At 51.9% G+C, this 23,483-nt stretch overlaps 1 protein-coding gene across 1 annotated transcript; it reads left to right on the top strand.

Annotated features, from left to right (window-relative positions):
- GDF6 (growth differentiation factor 6) lies at positions 248–19,451 on the top strand. Its single transcript, XM_018058250.1, has 2 exons — positions 248–668; positions 16,333–19,451. Exons 1-2 carry the CDS (start codon positions 248–250, stop codon positions 17,301–17,303), a joined length of 1,392 nt encoding a protein of 463 aa, XP_017913739.1. The 3' UTR covers positions 17,304–19,451.

Genomic DNA, 23,483 nt, shown 5'->3' with positions numbered 1-23,483 from the left:
ACCTCCTGCCCAAACCACCCGGCCTCTCCTCCCACCCTCTCCTCCCCTCCCCTCCCCTCCCCTCCGTCCTCTCCCCTCCCCTCTCGGCGAGGGGCGGGAGGGGGCGTGGCAGGGCCGGGATTTGTGTGGCTGGGACCCGGCTCCTCGCACTCCGAGTCCGCCGGAGGAGCCGGGCCCCGGCCGCTGTCCAGCCGCTCCGTGCCGCTCCTCGCGCCCGGTGCCGCCGCCTCTCGGAGAGACGCTCGCCATGGATACCTCCAGGGTCCTGCTCTCGGCCGTCTTCCTCATCAGTTTCCTGTGGGATCTGCCGGGTTTCCAGCAAGCTTCCATCTCTTCCTCCTCGTCTGCCGAGCTGGGCTCCGCCAAGGGAATGCGAAGCCGCAAGGAAGGAAAGATGCCGCGGGCGCCGAGAGAGAATGCCACGGCCCGGGCGCCCCTGGATCGCCAGGAGCCCCCGCCGAGGCCGCAGGAGGAGCCCCAGCGGCGGCCGCCAGAGCGGCGTGAAGCTCGGGAGCCTCCCGGCAGGGGCCCGCGCGTGGTGCCCCACGAGTACATGCTGTCAATCTACAGGACTTACTCCATCGCCGAGAAGCTGGGCATCAATGCCAGCTTTTTCCAGTCTTCCAAGTCGGCTAATACGATCACTAGCTTTGTAGACAGGGGACTAGGTAAGTGGCAAAGAAGACGCCCGACTCCTTTCTCCCTGGAGGTCAGCCGCCAGGGCTCAGCTCCGGCGCTGGCAGGAGGCTGCATCTGTGAATTCGCCTTTCCGCTCTGGATACCTTCTCCTTTTCTTTTCTTAAATTGCTTTTTCTCAAGCCCAAGTACGTTTCCGAACGCGGCTGCAGATTTTATTCCAGTGTGCAATTCTTCCTGCCTCTCTTTCGTCCGTTTCTTTCTTTCTCTATTCCTTCCCTCTTCCTCTTGCCTTTTGCAGAAAGCAGCGTGGGGGCCGCATGTCTGGTGGCTGCTGGAGGAAGCGTGGCAGGCGGGAGGTGGCGGGTAGATGACCCGGGCTGGAGAGGGGTCGCGGCGGGCACTGATGAAACCCGCGGCGAGGAATCCCGGATGGTACTGGGTGTGCGGTCCAAGGCCCGGAGCTGCGCGGTGGCGGACCGAGCGGCCCTGGGACCCGAGCGAGCGCTGGGAAGCCCCGAGCTCCCATCGGCTCCGAGAAAAGCCGGGAGAAGAGAATGCTGCGGTCCAGAGCAGCGAGTCCGCGAGCGGCGGGTGGAAGTGCCCCAGCCCAGTCGCTCCGCTGGTACCCGACCGCTCCTGGCGCTGAGTGTGGGCATGGTCAGCCGCATAGGAGCCCTGCGCCCTCGGGGCCGCAACCGAGTCATTTCTGCAGAGGCAGTCGCAACAACTGTCTGGGAGAGCCGGGAGCAGAGGCAAGTGGGCTGTTTGGGTGTTTTGTTGGTACTTAATCCACGTGGGTATCTGACTGTGCTCACCCACCTTTCTCAGCCAGGCAACTCGCTTCTCTCTGCACATCGACCCAGGGGCCCCGTCTTTGGGCCCCTCCGTGGGCTCGGGTGCATGTGTGGGTGTCTGCGAAAACCCCTGCGCCTCTTCCCTGCCACCCGCGCGGGTCTGCAGCGTGGCGATTGCCTTGGAGAGAACCTCACGCTACCCTGGTCCCAGAAATTGGGGAGGGATCCGCCGGCGCCGGGCACTCAGCTCCTAAAGAGACAATAACGTGGAAGGAGATAGGATGAAGGAGGAAAAAGCAAAGGGAGGGCAAAGCGGAGGTAGGGGGCGAGGAGAAAGGAAGGAGGCATCGGTCCACTCCGCCACCAGCCCAGACGTAGCTCCTCGGCTTCGATACACCTTCCCAGCCCCCCACTTCCAGGTCAGTGAAAGTGAGGTCGCCCAGGAACTGGCCAGCGCCGGGGTTCGGACCGAGACGACCACCCGGCTGACCTGGGGACTGGCACGCCCTTGAAATTTACAGAGCAGGCCCCGAGCCCCCGGCTCTTTCCAGGCTTCAGGCCCCAAGCCCCCTTCCTTGCCGCCGCCTTCCTGACCCGCATGGGTCCAGCCCACGAGGCGTTCGCGTCTGCAGCCGGAGGTCAGCGAGGTTCACGAGCTGCCGAAAGGTCTGGGCGGCAAATTAACGCCAGGTATTTTATGGTGATTTCAGGACTAGTAAAGCCACCTTGGCAAATACACGTGGCTTCTTCGCAGCTTTGCATCAGGGTCCCTGGCCTCTCTGCTGCCGGCGCAGCTCGCCCTGACCCCACTTCCAACCCTCGCCCTACCTCTGTTGTTTCTCTGCCTCCAGATCCTTCATCCTCTCTGACTCCCTAATCGAAGACTTGCCCCAGACTTCCCCAGTCGAGAGACTAAGGAAGAACCGAGGGGATTACTCTAAAGGCCTTTCCCCAGGGAAAGAAGTCCCGGAGGCCCAGGGTGGCCCGCAGTTGGGCGCGCCTTTTCTTCTCCCCACTGGAAGTGGCCAGAACCTCTGCCCCTCCCCCAGACAGACGCCCCCTAACTCGCAAGCTGCGCCCCAAGAGTTTGGCAGAGGACCAGGGGACCCTGCGGGCTGCTGGGAGGCGTCTACCGAAGCCTGCGGCGTCGCGCACGTGTGGGAGGTCTCTGGGGACTCCAGGTCCGGTGCAGACGCGGGCTCGCCTCACCCTGGCTTGCGCGGCTGCCTCTCCCCGGGCATCGCGCTGGGCGCCCCTGGGCGCCGCAGGTAGGGAGGAGACTGGCTGCGCGCCCAGCCTGGGGGAGGCAGGAGGGGAGGGCTCTGTTCCCGAGCCAAGCTCTCCAGGCTAGCCGGACAGAGATACAGACGTCCGGCTTCCACTCCCGAACGCGGTCCCCAGCCGGAGGAGACGCGGCGTGACCACCTGGCCCTCCGCGTCCAAGGCGCGGTCTCCCCCGAGCCCTCAGGTTCCCAGAAAACGGGAAGAAAAGGCAGTTCGTTGAGCCGGAAGGCTGTGCGGCGGGTAGCACGCCGCGCGGGGGCGGAGGAGTGCGAAGCCGCCGGCTGGAGGGGGCGCGCAGGGGAGGGGCGCGTTGCGGGCCACAGCCCCAGCTTGATAAAGGGAAAGCCTCACTTTCCCTCTCACTGATCTTGATGTGATGTGTCACCGGCGGTGACCTCGGGCTGGACCTTCCGGGGCTTGCTTAGCATCGGGCCCCTGATTGGAGTGTTTCAACTCAGCGATCTAATTGAGGGTTCATGTCATAACACATCAAACGGTGTCTAGTCTCCCGTGATGGAAGGGACCCGCCAGCCGCGCATCCCGGGTTCCTGGCGAGGACTTCCGCCCCTCTCACGTGGGGACTCTCAAACCGCGCCAAACCCTCGGGCCTCCCCTCCCCCAGCTGGGGATGGCAGGACAAGGAGCGGAGAGAAGCGGCCAACCGAGAGCCGCGCCGGCCGCGCTGACTTGGCGCCTTGCCTCGGGGATGTTTAAATCGCCGTCGAGTGTGGCAGGCTTGGCTTTGAGAAGCAGGGGGTCCCTCGGGGGCAGAAGCAAAGACCACGTAAGGAATCCTGAAGCCCGCTGTTGAGGCCTGAACTACTTAAAGTACAGTATTTCTAAAAAGGTCTTCCTCACCTGGGGGGCCCGGAACCCCAAAAGTTACACCTAAAGCTTGCATTTCAAGAATGGGAGCGTGCGGGCGAACTTTGCCCAGCGTGGATGGATTCAGAGCGCTTTAGATCTGTGAAGACTGCCTGTTCAGTACTGCCTCACTCCCTGCCCTCCTTCTCTCAACACCCCCTTAGGAGACTAGATTGCAAGGTTTTAAAAATATGTCCACCCTTTCAGTTTGCTCTCCGATATTACTGGGATATATTGACATGTTGAGCGTTTACTTATTTCATTTAATTCTAACAACACCTCCCTCCCCCAGGAAGAAAGTGCTACAATCCCTGTTTTACAGATGATTTTAAAGAAGGCAGAGAGATTAAGCAAGTTGTTCAAGGTCACACAGCTAATGAGAGCTGAAGCATATAGCCAGTTCTGCATGCTTACTTCTGGTGCTATATGGATAGAGTAAGGCAAGAGGAAATTTCTAAAGGATGGTGGCAGGAAACAGAAGTAGAAAAAATTGAGACTCCCTACCTCTGTAATCTCTCAAGACCTAGTTAGGAGTTGGAGTGAAACTTTGAGTTCACAGGTCTAAAACTGAGATGCACGTTGCCTCCTCTTTGATCTCCCTGTAAAAGGCACAAACCACTTTATCCCTGACCTTTAATTTTTAAAGGTAGTTTTCACATAGCTTGTGTGTGAATGAAAGTCACTCAGTCGTGTCCGACTCTTTGCGATCCCATGGACTATACAGTCCACGGACTTCTCCAGGCCAGAATACTGGAGTAGGTAGCCATTCCCTTCTCCAGGGAATCTTCCCAATCCAGGGACTGAACCCAGGTCTCCTGCATTGTGGGTGGATTCTTTACCAGCTGAGCCACCAGGGAAGCCCTGACCTTTAAGAATGCCTCCAAATTGTGCTTTCAAGATTTTTTTTGATCCACAGAGATGGGAAAGTGTGTGCATGTGTGTGTTGGCACAGTGATAGGATCAGGATGGACCAGGTTGGATATACAGACATTGCTGTTAGCACATGATAGAACTCATTAAAAGACCCCAAGTACAGGAGGCTTGGATCCCCAGCCCCGGGGCCTGGGAAAGGCACACAGTGAGAACTGTGAATTCAGTGTGGCTGTAAGATAGAGGGTGAGGGAGAGTGAGGCAAAACTCGGACTTTAATTTACGTAGTGAGAGAAGCACCACTGTTAATTCCAACAAGGGACCAAAAAAAAAAAAAAAGCCTCTTAAGGATGAAGAAAACAAAATGAACCTAAGAACACTGCTGTGAGTTAGGTTTCTAGATAATTTTGAAATAAGAATACTCTTTAAGTTTTTTTTTTTTTTTTTGGTTGTTGTTACAATAGCACTCTCAGAAAGGAGGCAGTAGGGAACAGATAAAAACCAACCAAACAAACAAACCAAAAAAAAAAAAAAAAAAAACCAACCCGAGATCTGAACATCCTTGAAGAACTTGACACCCTGGAAATGAACCTCGGGAGAGTTTGCCCGGGATCGCTGGCTTCTAGGTTTACCTTCTGGGTCGCTATTGCCAGGGGGCAGGGCAGGACAGTTGTGGGGATAGTCTGGCGGCGGGAAGCACTTCTAAGAGCGGCGTCGTTCCCTCCTAATTGAAGTGCGTCTGGCGCGGTATGTTTATGCAAAACAGCGAGTTTCTGGGTGGACCTGGGCCGCAGAGTGGTGCAATCAACGCAGCCGGGCTTTTGCCCGAACCCTGTTGTCGTTGGCAAACGGAAAATGAAATATAAGCAGGGAAGTATTTTAATGGGAATGGAGGGAATTCACAACTGTTAATTATTTGGTGACCTTGTATTCGATTTGTTTGAGTCCCTTATAAAAACACTAATGCAGAGCAGACGGCCAAGTGAGGAAGCCGGCAGAAGGTTCCAATCTAGGCTTTATTTCCCCGGAAAGAGGGAACAGCCTTGGGAAAGGACTGCTGAGCGTTCAAGTGCGTGCGGGTGAGGACGCGCCCCTGTGAGCCCCCCGCAGGGTTTGCGAAGCCCTCCAGGTTCAGGATCCCGCTCAAGTCCAGTGAACGGTCAGGTCCTGGAACTAACCCCGGGGGTAAGGGAAGGAAGCCTGAAACCAGAAGTTTGTTCTGCCCTTCTGGATGGGATGACTAAAACATTTTTCAGGCCATAAACCTAACCCTTGGCCACGGGCTCGTTGTTAAACAGCAGTTAACTGTCACTCCCATCCCTGAGGCCTTAAGGGCCGCCTTACAAATGCCGCTTTAGCAAGAGGCTAACAACGCCTAGTGTCTTCTACAGCGAGAGGCCAAGTATCGCCAGAATTCTGGGCCGGACTTCCTCCGCAGGAGAGACTAATCAGAGAAGGACACTGCTTTTTCCTGGCGCGGGAGGTTCTGGGGCTCTGGGAGTTTTCGAGTTGCTGGGGGTGGAGAGAGGGGATCGAAAAACGTGCACCAACGTCCTTGTCGTTTCTGCATATGAAAAAAAAAAATTCCCTAAGCCACAACCGACGACAGGCCTTGGGAATCCCTTCCCGCGCAAACTGAATCAAGACATGAAAGCTCCCCCTTCCGACCAGAGTGACCTCGGGGAACGCAGAGCGTTGGACTGATGGGCGCTCTAGTGCACCCCGTTTCTTTCTCCCAGCTGGAGCTCTGGGGTTCTGGCCGCACCCCTCGGGGAAGCTGGTGAATTCTTCCTGCGGGCGGCGTGGGCAGACGAGGAGAAGGCCACTGAGCAGACAGGTGGGGGAAATATGAAGCAGGGCGGAAAGAAAACTTGTGTTTCCTGCCAGGACTTCTGCTTGCATCCACCGACCCAGAGCAAATCAACAAGAATCCCTGGGAGCCTTTAAGTGCAGAGGAGGGCTCTAGTTCTAGAACTCTGCGGGTATGGAATACCCACGGTTAAGCGATGCTCTCTGGACCTGGGAAGGGGTCTGAGTCGAGGCCGCGAAGGGTGGCAAGCAGGAATGTGGATTCACAGCGCCATTTCCTTGCTTGGTACCTACCACCTCCCTCAACCCCGTTCCCATCACTCCTACCCCTGCGCCCTTAAAGCCTGGCTGTTTATTTTTAAGCTCAGTATCGGTTAAATGGTGTCTCTTGTTTGGTGGTGGTGGTGGTGGTGGTTTAGTAGCTAAGTCATGTCCGACTCTTGCGACCCTATGGACTAGAAAGCCTGCCGGGCTCCTCTGTCCATGAAATTCTCCAAGCAAGAATACTGGAGTGGGTTGCCATGTCCTTCTCCAGTCTCTTGTTTACAGGGATCAAATAGGTCCTCGTTGGCATAATGGGTTCCAGGGAGGCTGCTGCCTGCCCTCCAGGACAGTCCATTAGCGCTGCTGGGGGCCCAGGGTTGGGTCTGCTGGGGGTGAGCTGCTGCAGGCTCTGGGAGCCTGCTGGCGGCGCCCACCGGCGCTCGCCGGGAGGCGCGCGCTGCGCGGCCGGTGGCTGGGGCGCCTGGGGGCTGGGCAGGGTTTAGGGACCCGGTACTGGGCGTGCGTGCAGGGGAGGAGAAGGGCGGGTCTGAAGGCTGGAGCGGAGCGGAAAGCAGGAGCGGTGGCAGCGCGGAGGATTAATTTTGGAGTCGATCGGGAATGGTTTACCCATACCCCTTCTCCCCGTAAATAACCTCTGACCCGAAGAGAATCCGTGCGCCTGTTTTGCAAATCTGGCTTCCGGGCAACTTGGTCCAGTCGCGATCCCACTTCTCAGCCGACCGCCGCTCCCATGCCCAGTAAGGGAGGCTGGGGGAGGGTGGAGCGGTGGGGTAGGGGGGTGGAACTGATGGATGCTAAACTATGGGTCATAACTGCCACCAGGAATCTCGTTTATGCTAGCGTGTTATTTCGGGACTCAAGCCGAGGTGAACGCAGTGGAGCTGAGTTGCCACGATGCCGGCCTCAGGAGTGTCCGGGCCGGCGCTTGAAGGAACACGCATCACTGAGGTTTCCCTTGCGCAGGAACCCCCCCCATCCCGCCCCCCGCCCCGGCGCTGACCGTCCAAAATCCCGCACACAACCACACGCCAGTTTGAGCCCGTCCTTCCACCGGCAACTTCAGGACTGGTCATGGAGGGGAAACAACGTAAAATGGGAAGCTTTTCCTCTACTTTGAATCTCCAAGCTCTCAAGTCCAAAGGCCGAGATCATGTTCCAGCCCAAAGGGCAGTTTCAGGGCTGAGATGCAACTCCCCTGGGCTCTCAGGTGACCCTATACAGGTCGACATAGCAGGTGGGGCGACCTTGGTTAAATCAACCAGGTGTGGACCCTGCTCCGAGGGTCCAGGAGACAGCAGTGACCTGCAGGCGATGCTGCGGCTGAGGACGCCGGGAGCAGGCTGCTTAGCGGCAGAGGAAAGTTAGGAGAGAAGGTCGACGTGTGGGGTGGTTCCGAGCTTCTGTTTGAATTTCAGCTGTGATGCTGTCACATTAAGATCTGAGCCAATGTGGTCGAGAGGCCAGGATAGGATGTCAGTGAAGAGAGAAGCCTGGTGAAGTGTCCTTCACCTGGGCTTTGCATCTCTGGCGCATGAGCCCCTGCGGCCAGGAGAGTTTGCACCATGTGCCTGGAAACTGCTTTATAAATGATTATCTGTTTCATCCTGAGAGATAAAAGGAGTCTCTTCTAAGTACCTCCGGACTCCTGCTAGGGGTGCCCAGCGCCCAGAGATCAGGTAAAGGGCTGGCATGTCTCCTACCAGAAACTTGCTGAAAGCTCCCTGGGAGAGTGAAGTTGTTCCCAGCAGGGTGGACATTGGGGTTCCCCTTCACTACTGCCACCCAACTTCACTGGTTTGCCACAGGCTGAGTGAAAACTTGCTGTGGGAACATTGAGGTTTCTCTTCCAGATAGAGGCTGGCCACCAGACTCATTCTTTGTGGTTCCCAAGGCCCCGGCTAGAGCCAGGGAGAAGGGTCAATGACGTTCTGAGGCTTTGGGAAGAGGGTGGAAAAGTCCTCTATGGAGGATTTCCAGGGGACTTCCTGGTCTTTAAAAGGCGGAAAGAAGCTGAGAAATTCAGGGCAAGCTATTGGGGAAAACATTAGGGAAGCCAACAGACCCAGAGCGAAGGCTCATTGGGTGAATGTGTGGTGAGGAGGCGCTGGCCCAGAGGAGCTTCTGTGGGACTGTGATGCCATGGCCTCCTCGCACTGAGGCCCAAGGCATCATTCATGGCTACCCCTTCTCCTCCAGCTGCCTAATGAAGCTAGGGAGTACCTCTCCTGTACCCTAGATTGGCTCTGCGGACAGTTTGGGCCCCACAAAGGTGCCAGCGGGAGAGTGGGAGGTGAGGAGCAAGGAGACCAGCCACTAGGGCTACCCCTTCTCCTCCAGCTGCCTGGTGAAGCTAGGGAACACCTCTCCTGTACCCTAGATTGGCTCTGCGGACAGTTTGGGCCCCACGAAGGTGCCATCGGGAGAGTGGGAGGCGAGGAGCAAGGAAACCAGCCACTAGGGCTACCCCTTCTCCTCCAAGTTGCCTGATGAAGCTAGGGAACACCTCTCCTGTACCCTAGATTGGCTCTGTGGACAGTTTGGGCCCCACGAAGGTGCCATCAGGAGAGTGGGAGGCAAGGAGCAAGGAAACCAGCCACTAGGGCTCTCAGGGGCCTGGTAGATTTGCATGCTGCTTACCTGCTACCTGCAGAGGAGGGCCCTGTCCTTGATGAGGTTCTGGCTGGAGGCTGGTCTTCACTGAGCATTGTGGGAGGGACCCAGAGCAGTGGATAAAGCCTAGGGACTGAGATGGAGCAAGGTATAGGGGTGAAGCTGAAACCCTTATGGGCCTGGCCCTTCACTGGAAGCCCTTATTTCTATCTTGACCCCTCTGCCCAGCACCTCCCCTCCACTCACTTCTGAAAATCTTGTGGAGAGAACTGGACTGCATCTTAAAGAAGGTCAAGAGGAGGATGGTGTGTCTTTCCCCCAGTACCCCTTACCTGGCCATAGGTAGTTATATAGTAATATTGGCTGCATTCGTTGGGTGCTTCTGTCTGTCATGCACAGCCAGCTCTGGTTGCCTCCACTCTGACCTTTACAATGACTCTGCAAAGTGGAGGGGGGGATGCCATTTTCCTGCTTTACAGATGAAGCGTAAGATGCTGGGAGAGCTTATGTGATTCAGTCCATCCAAGATCAGCCAACCAATAAGTTACAGGTCAGGATCCCAATCTTGGCTCAGACTCTAGATTCCTACCCTCTTTCCATGTCATCAGTAGTAACTAACAGGTACACATATCCTCGGACGTCTTTCTTACTCTGTCTCATTTGCCAGCCTTCCCCCAGTGACTGTGAGTTGGCATGATGTTCTCATTTAGCGAAAGTTGTTTCCATCTAAGTTCTATTTCAAAAGGCCAGTTGTTGGCATCCCTTTGGTTCTGCTGATTAGGAAGTGATTGACACTTGGAGGTCAGGGATGGATGTCCTCCCCACAGTCACTGGCAGCACAAAAGAGCTGGAGAGTTCTCAGGGTCTCTACCAGTCACACGGGTCAGCGGCTGGGAAGTCCAGAGTGGTGGCACCGATATTGGAACCAGACTGCCACATCTATCTCTATTTTGGACAAGTGACACTTGAGCCCTCTGTGTTTTAGTTTTGTGAATCATGACATAATAATGATACGTTTTCTTTTTTTCGAAGAAAATGACTTAGATCGTTTTGAAACTTAAATGACTTATTATAAGTCTAGAATTTAGATCATGCCCAGCACACAGTGGGCTTCCCAGATGGCTGCAGTAGTAAAGAACCCGTCCGCCAATGCAGGAGACATGAGACGTGTTCGATCCCTGGGTCAGGAAGATAGATCCTTTGGAGAAGGGAATGACAACCTACTTCAGTATTCTTGCCTTGGAGAATCCCATGGAGAGAAGGGCCTGGCAGGCTACAGTTTGTAGGGTAGCAAAGAGTCAGACACCACTGAGGTGACTTCGTACGCACATAGTGAGTGCATACAGCAGAGTTCACTGTTAGGATTATGCTGGAGATAAGCAAAAGCATCCCAGACATGGTGAATTGTGCTGGTGGCCTTATGAATCAGTGGGACTGCTCAGCAAGGTCAGCAGTTTGCAAGGCTCAGATCTTGATGGAGGTGGGGCTCAGGATAAGAGTGTGTGTGGGGGGGAGGGGGATGACCAGGAGATCACTGTCCCAGGAGAGGGTAATAGTTGGAGCAGAAATTACTCAGAAACCTTCATACCCCAGCGGAGAGAGGACCGAAGACTCCTTTTCACTCACCCAGTACAGCTGGCTCTATTTCCAATTTGTGGACTTGGGCAAACTCAGGGCATCAGCAGGGCTGAGTGACCTGGAAAGAAGAGGCTCCAAGCCAGCTCTGAGTTCCCTGCTTGAAGGTCTTCTCATTTCCAGGAAAGGGAAAAAACAAAAAAGGAATTCCTGGTAGAACCCAGCGCCCTTTGTGTTGGCGGCTCTGTGATGGATGTGGGTCTCACGTCCTCCCGGTTTGCCCCGCTGCCCAATCAGAACCCTGGAAGAGGGGCTTGCGAATCAAGACCTTCAGATCGTGTCCCCCTTACGAACTGCAAGACCCTGGGCGAGGGATGACTCCTCGTGGAGCCCGCTCTCTCACCTATAAGAGTGAGTGCGTAACAGTTAGAACCGGCCTCACACGCTGTTGCTGAGGATTCACGCACGCGACCGAGGTCACCAGACCCTGAGCACGTGCCCGGCACAGAGGCGCTCCCGGGAGCATTCAGGGATGCTTTTGAAGGTGGGGGTGGGGGTGGGGGTGGGGGTGGGGGGGGATGCGGTTGGGGGCGGGAGAGGAAAAGCCTGAGCAGCTAAGACCTCCGGAGTCTCCTTTGTGAAGACGGGCTATTATCCTCCCCGCTCAGTCCCCACCTAGCGGACTAGGGGTGGGAGACCCCGCTGTCATCGCAGCTTTCTGGGTCGCAGCCCATCGCCAGAGGACACGCGGCCGGACGAGCGGTGGGCGGCCGGTGGAGGAGGGTGGGGCCCACCAGTGGCCGCTAGGTCACGGCGGATTTAGAGGACGCGAGCGGGACACGCGCTAATTGGCAGCTTCCTGGAGCCCAGGGTCTGGGCGCGAAGGGCCTTAGGGGACGTGCTGGAGCTGCGGGGCGGCCTCGGGGCCCCGCAGAGTAACGCACGATGCAACCAGGACTCTCAAGAGGGACCTCAAGTTGCGGACATAGGGCAAGTCGTCCTGGGGAAACGCAGTGCGGGCCGGGCCCTTTCCGCCCCAAACCAAAGGATGTTTGGGGTTTTAGGAGGAGGTCTGCAGGATGGCGCGCGCGGGAGCCGTCCGCAGCTCGTTTAGTGCGGGTGGGCGGGGAAGGCTGCCCAACGCCGCTCTCCTGGGTATCCTGACGTAAGGCGCCCTCGTGTATCCTTTTTCTTTACTCTCTGATATTTGCTTCTTGGGCGTCCCTGGTGGCTCAGATGGTTAAGAATCTTCCTGCAATGCAGGAGACCCGAGTTCTATCCCTGGGTCAAGAAGATCCCCTGGAGAAGGGAAGGGCGACCCACTCCAGTATTCTTGCCTGGAGAATCCCAAGGACAGAGGAGCCTGGCTAGGCTATGGTCCATGGGTTCGCAAAGAGTCGGACACGACTGAGCAACTAACACTCCAATCATGCGAGAGGAGGCTTGTGGGAGGAAGTGTGAAGGGCTGGTTTTCTACCCACAGATGGCCAGGACAGCGCAAGCCAGGCCTTGTGATGCCAGGATTGTCAGGCAAAGTGTCTGCAGGGTTACAGTGGATGGTGTGTGCACTCCCCAAGCTGGAAGCCTACTCTGGGGCTATTTCTGTGATGCGTGCCTCCAGAGCAGGTCCAGACAGGTGGAGAATGTGTTCTGATGGGGAGCTTCACAGAGTAGCCACAGGTGGCGGATTAGAGGTTCTGGACACACGTGGCTGTAAGAGTTTAAAAAAAAAACACACGTGGGGGTGTCTGTGGCAGGGGGCAGGAGGAGCAGGGAGCAATAGGAACTTGGTTCTGCTAAGTGTTGCCTTAGCTCTTGCCCTGGCCCTGCGTTTTATCCCCTTGGGGCCCTCCCTACCTGGTGGGGCATCTGAAAGAGCCCAGGGGGTGGGCTCATCTAGACGTGTGGTTCCTAGAGTGGGGACCCAACCAGCATCACCAGGGAACTGAGGAAAATGCAAATTCTGGGTCCCACCTCAAACCTCTGGGGCCCAAGAGAGTATGCGTTTCTGACAGGTTCCTGGGGAAAGCTGATGATGCATATTTAGGGACCACTGCAGGTTCAGTGGCTTGGAGAGCTATTCACACTGCTCGGCTCTGGTACCTGAGCCACCGCATTCTTGCTCACATCACTTCCAGGCCCTGGTCAGCTTCTTCTCTGGGTCTGTCCTCCTAAGGGTGTGTCGACTGCCCAATGTGTGTACCTGTAGCTGGGGAAGTGTGCACCTGTGGCAAGTGCGTCCATGCAGGTGAGGCCCCCCAAACTGTGGGATGGATCTGGTGTAGGAAGAAAAGAGAGCAGGATACAGGTGGAAGCCCCCATTTGTATTCTTTCTCCTAGCTCTGGAATGGGTGGGGAAGCAGGCTGATCTTGCTAGAAAAATCATGTGAATCCCAAGGCTGCAGAACCAGTGGAAACCTCTTTTTACAGAGGTTTTCTCTGTTTTGACCCCTCTTGAGGATTAGAAAAACATGACTCAGCTGTGTAGACTAAGCATTATTAGTTCACACTTTTACTTTATTTAATTTAAATTTAAAAACTTTTTTTTTACAATATTGTGTTAATTTCTGCCATACAACAATGCAGGTAGGGAGGGGATTAAGTATAATTATGGCTGATTTGCATTGTTGTATGGCAGTCCATGCTTTTAAAAAAAGGAATGAAAACAAAAGCAGGCTGATTTCTTTGTGTTGCATGAGAGAAAACTAAATAAATCATCTTTTACACTTGCCTCTTCTTCCCCTATACCTCACCAACCAGTGACAAATTGTCTCAAATTTATGTAAGCAGAGATGGAAATGATTTCCTAAAGGATCCCAGGTTTGATTCCTACCAAGCCCTGAAAATATAGTTTGGACTGTATGCTTCATCACTTATAACCTGGCCACTCCCCAGCTGCCTTGGGCTCCAGGACCTGGACTCTAATGGATAGGCAGCGGAAGCCATGGGCTGCTGCTGCTAAGTTGCTTCAGTTGTGTCTGACTCTGTGTGACCCCAAAGACATCAGCCCACTAGGCTCCTCTGTCCCTGGGATTCTCCAGGCAAGAATACTGGAGTGGAATGCCATTTCCTTCTCCAATCATGCATGTATGCATGCTAAGTCGTTTCACTCGTGTCCGACTGTGCGACCCTATGGACAGCAGCCCACCAGGCTCCACCATCAACAGGGTTCTCTAGGCAAGAATACTGGAGTGGGTTGCCATTTCCTTCTCCAGGGAGCCATGGGGCCTACTGGCTAAATGCTCCAACTCTGGAATTAAAGAGACCTAGGTTTGGGTCTGAATACCACCACTTGTTGGGCTTCCCTGGTGGCTCAGAGGTTTAAGCGTCTGCCTGGAAGGCGGGATACCCGGGTTTAATCCCTGGGTCGGGAAGATCCCCTGGAGAAGGAAATGGCAACCCACTCTAGTACTCTTGCATGGAGAATCCCGTGGAAGGAGGAGCCTGGTAGGCTACAGTCCATGGGGTCACAAAGAGTCGGACACGACTGAGCGACTTCACTTTCACCACCACTTATTAGTTGTCAGACTTGGGTAATTAGTTTTTCCAAGCCTTGGTTTTCCCATCTGTAAAATGGGAACAATATGAGTACTTACCTTGCAGGACCAATCTGTGCTCGTGGATAAAGTAAGGATGAAAAATATGTCAGCCCTCAAGACATCGAGCTGGTGCAGCAAGAACCTTAGATTTGTCCCTCTTATCACCTCCTTAGTTTGGGGAGAGAGAAATTTGAGAGACAGGAAGGGGAAGCCTTAGGCAATCATAGGTCCAGAGATCTGGGTGGTGGTTGAATGTTGTCAGACACAGGTTTCTTGAAAGGAGAAGAAAGTGTGCTGAATTCCCACTGATTTTAATGTGACCCTGGTCGGTTTGAAGGTCTCGGCTTCCATAAATCAAGTGCCTCCAGCGGCTTTTCCCTTTTCACCTCTCTAACCCTTCCCACAGCTCCATCTCAGGTCTGGACTTGCACGACTGAGTGAGGCGGCTGGCCGCCCAGCGGTCAGCCTGGAGTGGGGACTGGATGTGGCAGAGGCTCCAGATCCAGTGCCCTGGGGCTACATCTGGACAGGCATCGAGGGCCGGACCCCGGGACCCGGTGACACTTTTACTATTGAAGTCTACCCCAACTTTACTAGCTTCTGGGGCAAGCTGGGGGCTTTGGGGATTTTTGTATTTGCTGGGTTGTAAATATTTTATGAGAAGGCAGCCCAGGAAAATCTGGTTAGCTTTCCGCCTTGCACACTTTCCACCTTGGGATTGGCTTCATGCACAGATGTGTCAAAAAAGAAGTCCAGTTCTGCCTGGGTCCCCAGGAATTCACCTTGAGTTTTTAAAAGCTTGTTATTGTCCCTCCTCCAGGTGCCCCCATTTTTTTCTCAGTGGTAACCAAAAATTTTATCTTCAGGATTAGTTGCAAAGCAAGATGATTTCAGATTGGGTAGGTGGAGGAGGGGAGAAGGTCACTCTGTGTGTGTATGCATTGCTGAGTTTCTTCTCCTTGCTGGTGTATTTATTTCTCATTGGCTGCAGCGTCTTCTCAGTGGATAGATGCCTGGTGTTAGCGTTGATTCATTTGCACCCTTGCAGACTTTGGAAACCCTTCTTGCTCTTCTGTTTCTTAAGTGACTGATGAATTTAAAAAAGAAAGAAATTGCCGTGCAGCTCCACATTCTGTGACCTTCCTACTGGGCCTAAAGGTTTCAGCAAACCTGTCTGCTGGGCAGCACCTTCCACCGTTCCACCAGACACCTGGGTTTCAACTTGGGCTGTCCCTTCAACTCAACTTTGCCTTTTTTTTTTTTTTTTTAAAGCAAAGCTAAGAAACCCCAACAAAACTCCAATACCCAGGCCCTGTCCTCAGATATTGATCCAGTTGACTGAAGCACGCCCTGGTGCTGTCATTTTAAAACTCTCTAGATAGTTATAAAGGACAGCCAAGAAATTCCCCACTTACTGACTGGCGTGTACCCTAGATCAGACAGGCCTGTAGACGCTGCGGTGAGCAAGATTGGCCGGCCAGTAGCTCCTACGGGTTACTGGAGGTGGGGCATGGCTCTTGCTGGAAAAGGCAGACCACTGAGGAGACAAATACAGACGAGGTCCTTGTAGATCGTGCTCAATGCCGGGAAGGTAATACACCAGGGTCCCCCGATAGTGACCGAGGGAGTCTGCTTTAGATCAGGGTGGTCAAAGATGGCCCTTTCGGAATAGGTGACATTTGAACTGAGACGGGAATGATGAGAATCAGCCAGCCGAGAGGAGGTGTGGAAGTATCGCGGCCACAAAGGGCGCATTAGTGGTTACGCAGACTCCTGGGGTGGGTGGGTGGGAAAACCGGGAGGCAGCTGCGGCCGCCTTCTCCACTGACTTCCGCGCAGGGTGTCCAGCGCTGATGGGGACGAAGGGGCCGCCCTGGTGCTCTTTCCGTTTAGCCGCGCTCCGCCGGGGCAGGGAGCCGGGGTGGTCAGCCCTCCGGGTGGGCGCCCCGGGACCCCCACCGACCTGCCCCAGCTCCCTCCCAGGGGCGGCCGCAGAGCTCCGGGCTGATCTCCCTCTTAAGTGAAACTGACTGTAATTATTATTATTTTTTTTAATCTCGCAGACGATCTCTCGCACACTCCTCTCCGGAGACAGAAGTATTTGTTTGATGTGTCCACGCTCTCAGACAAAGAAGAGCTCGTGGGCGCGGAGCTGCGGCTGTTTCGCCAGGCGCCCGCTGCGCCCTGGGGGCCGCCGGCCGGCCCGCTCCACTTGCAGCTCTTCGCCTGCCAGTCGCCCCTGCTGCTGGAAGCGCGGAGCCTGGACCCGCAGGGGGCGCCCCGGCCCGGCTGGGAAGTCTTCGACGTGTGGCGGGGCCTGCGCCCCCAGCCCTGGAAGCAGCTGTGCTTGGAGCTTCGGGCCGCGTGGGGCGGCGAGCCGGGCGCCGAGGAGGCCGAGGCGCGCGCGCCGGGGCCCCAGCAGCCGCCGCCCCCGGACCTGCGGAGTCTGGGCTTCGGCCGGAGGGTGCGGACCCCGCAGGAGCGCGCCTTGCTCGTCGTGTTCTCCAGGTCCCAGCGCAAGACCCTGTTCGCCGAGATGCGCGAGCAGCTGGGCTCGGCGACGGAGGTGGTCGGCCCCGGCGCGGGCGCCGAGGGGTCGGGGCCGCCGCCGCCGTCGGGCATCCCGGACGCCGGGCCGTGGTCGCCCTCGCCTGGCCGCCGGCGGCGGCGCACAGCCTTCGCCAGCCGCCACGGCAAGCGGCACGGCAAGAAGTCGAGGCTGCGCTGCAGCAAGAAGCCCCTGCACGTGAACTTCAAGGAGCTGGGCTGGGACGACTGGATTATCGCGCCCCTGGAGTACGAGGCCTACCACTGCGAGGGCGTGTGCGACTTCCCGCTGCGCTCGCACCTGGAGCCCACCAACCACGCCATCATCCAGACGCTGATGAACTCCATGGACCCCGGCTCCACCCCGCCCAGCTGCTGCGTGCCCACCAAATTGACTCCCATCAGCATCCTGTACATCGACGCGGGCAATAACGTGGTCTACAAGCAGTATGAGGAGATGGTGGTGGAGTCGTGCGGCTGCAGGTAGCGGCGCCTTCCTGCCGCCTCGGCCCGGGATGGCCCGGGGGGAGGTCCGACCGCGGAGAGGCGGAGGAGAGCTGGCCCCCGACGAGGTGGAGAGCGGGGCCGCAGCCTGGACTTTTTTCGGCCGGTGGGAGACCAGGGAGTTCTGCCTTCCCAGAACCTTCCACCTGCCTGCCCAGAGGGAGAGACGGAATTTCACACCTTGCCCGGGGGGGCCATCCTGGAAAAACCAGCCAAGGAGGATTTCTTCAGTTTTTTTTTTTTTTTTTTTTTGGTCGTTATTAGTGTGGGTTTGGGTTTCCTCGTGTGTTTCAACAGATTTCCATGGGAGGTGGGGGCAGGGGAGACGCATACCTATTTCTCAACTGCTCCAAGGATTAGGGGGGGGGGAAATTAATAGTTTAAGAAGGAAACCTGTGGAAGGAAGACTCACCTTCGACCACATCTCGGTCGGATTGTTTTCTACTTATGTAAAGGAGGTGGGTCTTTCTGGCCCTGTTCCGTGACCCCGACCCAGCGCCCCTGCAGAAAGTGTTGAGGTAGAGATATTACAAAGTCAGAAGGAGTCCTGCCTTTGGAAGAGCTTTGCAAGACAAGAGGCGGATGCAAGCGGGCCTTTGCCGCTTGCTTGTATACCCAATTCTGCCCCGGCCTCTTCGGGTACAGAGAAGTGGCAACCTGCATCTCACTCCAGGGGGCTCAGGTCACCGCCTTCACTGGCTTTTTCTGGGGGAAAGGGGAGCTGGTATGGATGGAATGACAAGAATGAGTCCAAATGGAACCCCCTGAAGGATAATGAGAAACCACAAGACCAGCCTCTGATGGGCTGACACCGAGGTGCTTTTGCCCAGGCTGGAGGTAACCTATGGAAAAGCCCTTCCCCATGTCTGTTTCTCACTGATTTCTTTAGGCAGAATTTGCCAAAATTCAGACATCCCCTTTGAAGGAAAAGGTGATTTCCCATTTAAACGAAAAAGTGGGCAGAACTGGGGAATTTAGAACTAAAGTAAGAGATGCAGAGGATAGGAAAGTGACCCAAGAAGAGGAAGGGCGAAGTCCGGAGGGGAGGTGATTGCCCCCTCCCTCCCCAAGGGCTCGGATGGAGGGTCAGGCCCAGGAGTTGGGAGGAGAGGGAGGAAAGGAGGCACACGTCCTTGTCTTCGAAGTTTCTTTGGAATCTCTCTTCCCTCCCCTCTCTCTGACATTCCTGAAAGATTACCAGCCAGCAATAGCCCAGGGCTCCCCCAAAAGAATTGTTTCAGATTGTAATTACCAGTTAGGCAATGTTTTTAAAACTTAGTAATGAGAAACTGTGAAAAGAGCAAAGTGTTACATTGAGCTTGGGGTGGGAGATGGGGAACCGTGTGGTGAGGAAGAAGGCAAGGGTGGAATTCATCTTCCGGAAGCAAGAGAGAGCCCCGGTGCAAGTTAAATACCCATCCTTAGGTTGCCAAAAGCATGAACTTTCCCCAGCCTGCACCAGTGTTATTTTCAAACATTGCCCATAACTAGGCCCTTTGAAGAATTAGCTTCCTTCTTGTCTTTGACCATGAAATGGTTTAAACAAGGGACCTTGTACCAACCATTACAAGACCTTTTTGTTCTTCCTAAGTGGTGTTGCTCTCTCTGGATCTAAACCTGTTGCTTGTTTGGTTCAGAGAACTACAAACTATCCAAGAAAGGGTGAGACTGATAATAAATGCTAATATAAAATGCTAAGTAAAAAAGAAAAAAAAAGACTTGGCCAGGAGAAATAATTTAAAATGCACATTTGCTTTGGATGCACTGTTGTTCTGTTAAGGCTGTATATATTTGTTTATTTAAGGTGACTGAAAGTGCAAAGAGGAAATGGACAGCATGCAATTCATCTTAATGTACAAAACGTTATATGCACTCAAATGTTATAATTTCTAATATTTTTTAAAGTTTATATTCGAGTTGTACAAAGTTAAGCATTCATCAGATATTTCATTCTTTCATAATGTTATCATTTTCTTAAATATTATTACAAAATTTTAAGTCTGTCTAATGGAGAGTTTTTTTTAAACTGTCTACCTCACTATAATACAAGTATTTACAACACAAAAGTTGCCAGACTTCAATTAATATTCAAAACATTTTTTACAGTACACTTTTCCTGGATGATACTCAATCTAATACTGTATTATTAAACTCATTTTTTCCCCTTAATAAATCTGCCTGTTTTATATGGATCTATTCAGAAAAATCATGTTCTCAAGGAAATACTGTCAGTGGTATTTTGGTCCAGTATGGGACTGAATGTCTGAAAAGGTGATGATTTTGAAATCCGTCATTCAGAACATTGCAGTTTCTCCTCACAACTCTTCCATAACTCTCTTTTCATAAAATTTTCATTCACTAGATTAAAGCCAAATCCTTGTCAACTGTTAGAACAGCGTTTATGAGACTATAACTCATTCCAACATCTCCAAAGCCCAGATAGGAACTGGATTGTTTCTTAGTTTCTTTAATGTTGAAAAAAATTGTAAGTTAGCTAGGCCAGCCCAGATGTCCATAATTACCACTTATATTATGGCATAGGGAGAGCAGAAGATACGAAATACTCCTTGCTATAAATTAGGGAGCCCGTGTATAAGTGTGACTCTGTGTGTTCACTTTGTGTCAGGCATGATACTGTCCATGGATTATCTCATTTAAACCCCTCAGAAACTCCATGAAGTAGGTGTTATTATAACCCCCATTTTGCAGATGAGGAGACTGAGGTGTGGCAAGTTTAAGTAACCTGGCTGTGGTAGTTAGGATTTAAACTTTGTTCTTTCAGATTCTAGAACCTGAAGAATTAACCACTATACACTTCTACCCTGAGATATCTATCTGCTCTCTAATTGGTCCTGAAAAGGGGGGATTTGCTGCTAGCCGCTATTGTCGGAATGACGAATTAGAGGAGGAGTTCCTGCTCCAGGGGCCACCAGCATTGTCTGAAGTTTTGGAATATGTAAATTATGACTGCTGGAATAAGGAACCTGAAAAATGGGTATGGATTGCAAAATCCTGGGAGTTCTCAGCTTAGGGCTCGCTTCTGCAAATGCATGGTTTAGGTCATTGCTGGGCTTCTGTAGCGTCTCTGCAATTTTCTGGAACTGCCTTGGGTGTGGTTTTTGTGAATTTTGGTTATCAAAATACTGATTAATTTACAGATAGGTTATGTTTCAATAGACTGGTTTTAAGAGGACTGTTAAGAATTGAGAAACATTTTCCTTTGGAAGCAATGTTGTTTGAGTTGCCAGGTCATCTTGCAAAAGCTTTATTTACCCTGATGGAAATTCTGCCCCCGACACCCCATGGAAGTTTTTAACAAAGCAATTTTGACCAATGGGTTTTGGGCACGGACAATCACTTAAGAAAGCGAGAGAGAAGCTCCTTCTCTTTCCTGGGTGGAGTCTCTTTTTGAAATAGTTGAAAATTCTTTGCATTTTCCCACCACCCTTTTTGTACCCTTCACTCAAGTCCTTCAACCTCTCAACTGCCCCAGGACTTCCAGCCCTGCCCCCTACTATACTGCCAATCCAGAGATTCCCTTTCTCTGCACAGATATTTCCATCCCCAAAGTAATTTTCCTCTCTTTCCTCTATCAGAAAATGTATTTCTCAACTCAGATGTTAGAAGAAACAATCTGATTGAATTACATGAAGATGTTAATGTCTCCAAGACATTTGCAGTTTAAGAAAAAAAAATCTTGCTTAACTCAGATCTCTTGTGAGTGATGTGAAGTCAATATAGGAGGACTCAACACAATTTTGAGCTAGGCACTAAACACAAAAGGATGAATGAAGACACTTAGCAATGTGAAATTTTTTGGTGTCCATTGGGGGATATTTTGTGCGATAAGGAGACTATTCACAGCTAACATTTAAAAATTAATATACAATGTATTAAAGCAAGCAGTTAATAACTTAATTCTTTCTAAAGCTCGTTAAGTTTAATGAATGTAGGCCTCATGAAACTTTTTTTTGGCCTTGTTTTATTTCTATATTCTTAGCATACAGAATAGTGCCCAACATATGGCATATACTCAATAAATATGTTGAATGAATATTTAAAAATCCAATTTTACTTATAATCTAGTAGTTTTAACAAGCATTTTCAAGGGAGCCTTTGATTTCTGCCTTTTCAACTCAAGTTGAGTGGACCAACCCCCCTTAATCAACCAATTCTGGTTACAAACCTAGATAATAAACTTCTTTTAAATATCGTACATTGCTTTTGTCAATTCAATATATTCATTTTCCCCTCAAGCCCTTCACATTTCCCTAACAGGAAAAAAAAAATCTTCCCACATACTTAAACCACTCTGATGATTTTAAAGTTCTACTAAGTATTTCAATACCACTTACACCATTTGATATAACACTGGGTGGGAATCTAAAGTTAATCGCCCAGTTGACCATTTAAACCGACATCAGAAGGCTGTTAAATACCTTAATAAGCCATGTGTTCTTCAAATGTGCAAACATTTGAAATATCCAATAAATATAGGTTGTCTCAATGATTATAAAACATTATTTTAGAACTTCATGTAAGTATTAATAATTTAGATTCCAATTAATCTTTGTACTCTATTCCAAAGTTTCTTTGGGTTAAAAACACTAACCCACTATTGACAAAGTATAGTTTCGCAAGCAAGTTTAAGAGACCATGTCAACAGACTGTGTGGTTTCTAATCTACCAGAGGTTCCGTTGAGGAAGGAGATGGATTCTTCTAAGAGGCCAGAATGCCAACTCCTCAATAGTCACCACACCAACAGGAACTCCAAAGCCACGTCTTTCACAAGTTGGTCTCTCCTGGGTTCAAGAGGGGCTGTTAACCCATCTTTCCTTCTGATTTGAGTAAACTGAATTCCACGCTCCCCATTAAGACTGAGGCTTTTTTTCATTAATGAGCTGGATTTCACATTTATTTAATAACCTTAGGACATTTCCTTGTTTTCACCTTTGGCTTTAAAATTACTGCCACTCTATTGAATTCTTCTGCCCTTCCATAATTTTTCTACCAGCTCTTCCAACTTTATCATCAAACTCCGGTAATCAGAATTCTGTCATCTTTTTCTGTATTTGCCCTGTCTGGAAAACCTGCAACTCTTAAAGTTATGAAAATGACATCTAATGAAGCTGCACATGCTCGTCCCTTGCCTGGTTCTGTGGCTCACCATACAAAGTTGTGGGAATGAGAACACAGTCCCTGCACTTGAGGAGTTCACAGGAATATTATTATTGTTATGTTTACTATTATCTCCTTCGTCAATCATTACAGGAACTCTAATTATGATTGTTCTGCTTTACAGATGAGAAAAGTGAGGCGTAGAGAGTTCAAGCAATTGCTGGGGAGAGCTAAGATTTAATCTGATAGACTCCAGAGCATATTTGCATCTGCTCAGTCTTTCGGCGGTTATTTATTAGGTTCCCATAGTTTGGAAGGCTCTGGTTGAGGCTCAGAGAAACTACAAATAGAGCTCTAGATGTAAAGGAAGTTCCAAAATTGAGCTGAACTTTCCAAGACTTTGCAGACTCCTAAAGGCAGACTGCTCTCTCTACCTAAGTTCTGCTTTTAATGGCTTATTCCCTTTCCAACACACAAATTCTCTGAAAGCTTTATCCTCCCTCCTCCAGAAATGTTGAAGAAGCAGGCAGAGTAGGATCAGGAGTTGAGAAATGAAAAGGGCAATATTTGCAGCCATGGGTTCTCTGTACCATTCAGATGTTCAGAATTACAAAGGGTGTAACGCTAACCCTTCCAAGAAAGTCCAAACTTATTAGTAATAAAATGTGTTTGATTTAAAAAGAAAGAATTTAATAAATACTTATTATATATTAGTGTCATCTGTGACTAGAGGCAGAATTCACCAGATGTAACTGAGGATGATCACATGAGGGGAAATTAGAACCTCTTGAGGCAACTTTGTTTTTGAAAATTCCTCTTTCCAGTGATGAGTCCTTTACCTCTACTGGGAGTTCTTAAGCATGATAATTATGCAGAAGTAGGAATGTGAAAACTAGTTAATATGCCTTTTCTTCTCAAAACAGCTAGGGAGTCAACAGTATGTGCACAGGGAATTTTAAAACAAGTTTAACAGGATTATTTACTTTTGACCTAGGCAATGACCAACTGGGATATATCCCTGATGCAGGGATTCGGCAGGCCACA

This window comes from Capra hircus, chromosome 14 (genome assembly GCF_001704415.2).
Source record: "Capra hircus breed San Clemente chromosome 14, ASM170441v1, whole genome shotgun sequence".
In the NCBI taxonomy this organism is placed as follows: domain Eukaryota; kingdom Metazoa; phylum Chordata; class Mammalia; order Artiodactyla; family Bovidae; genus Capra; species Capra hircus.
This window is presented reverse-complemented; position numbering and strand designations above follow the sequence as displayed.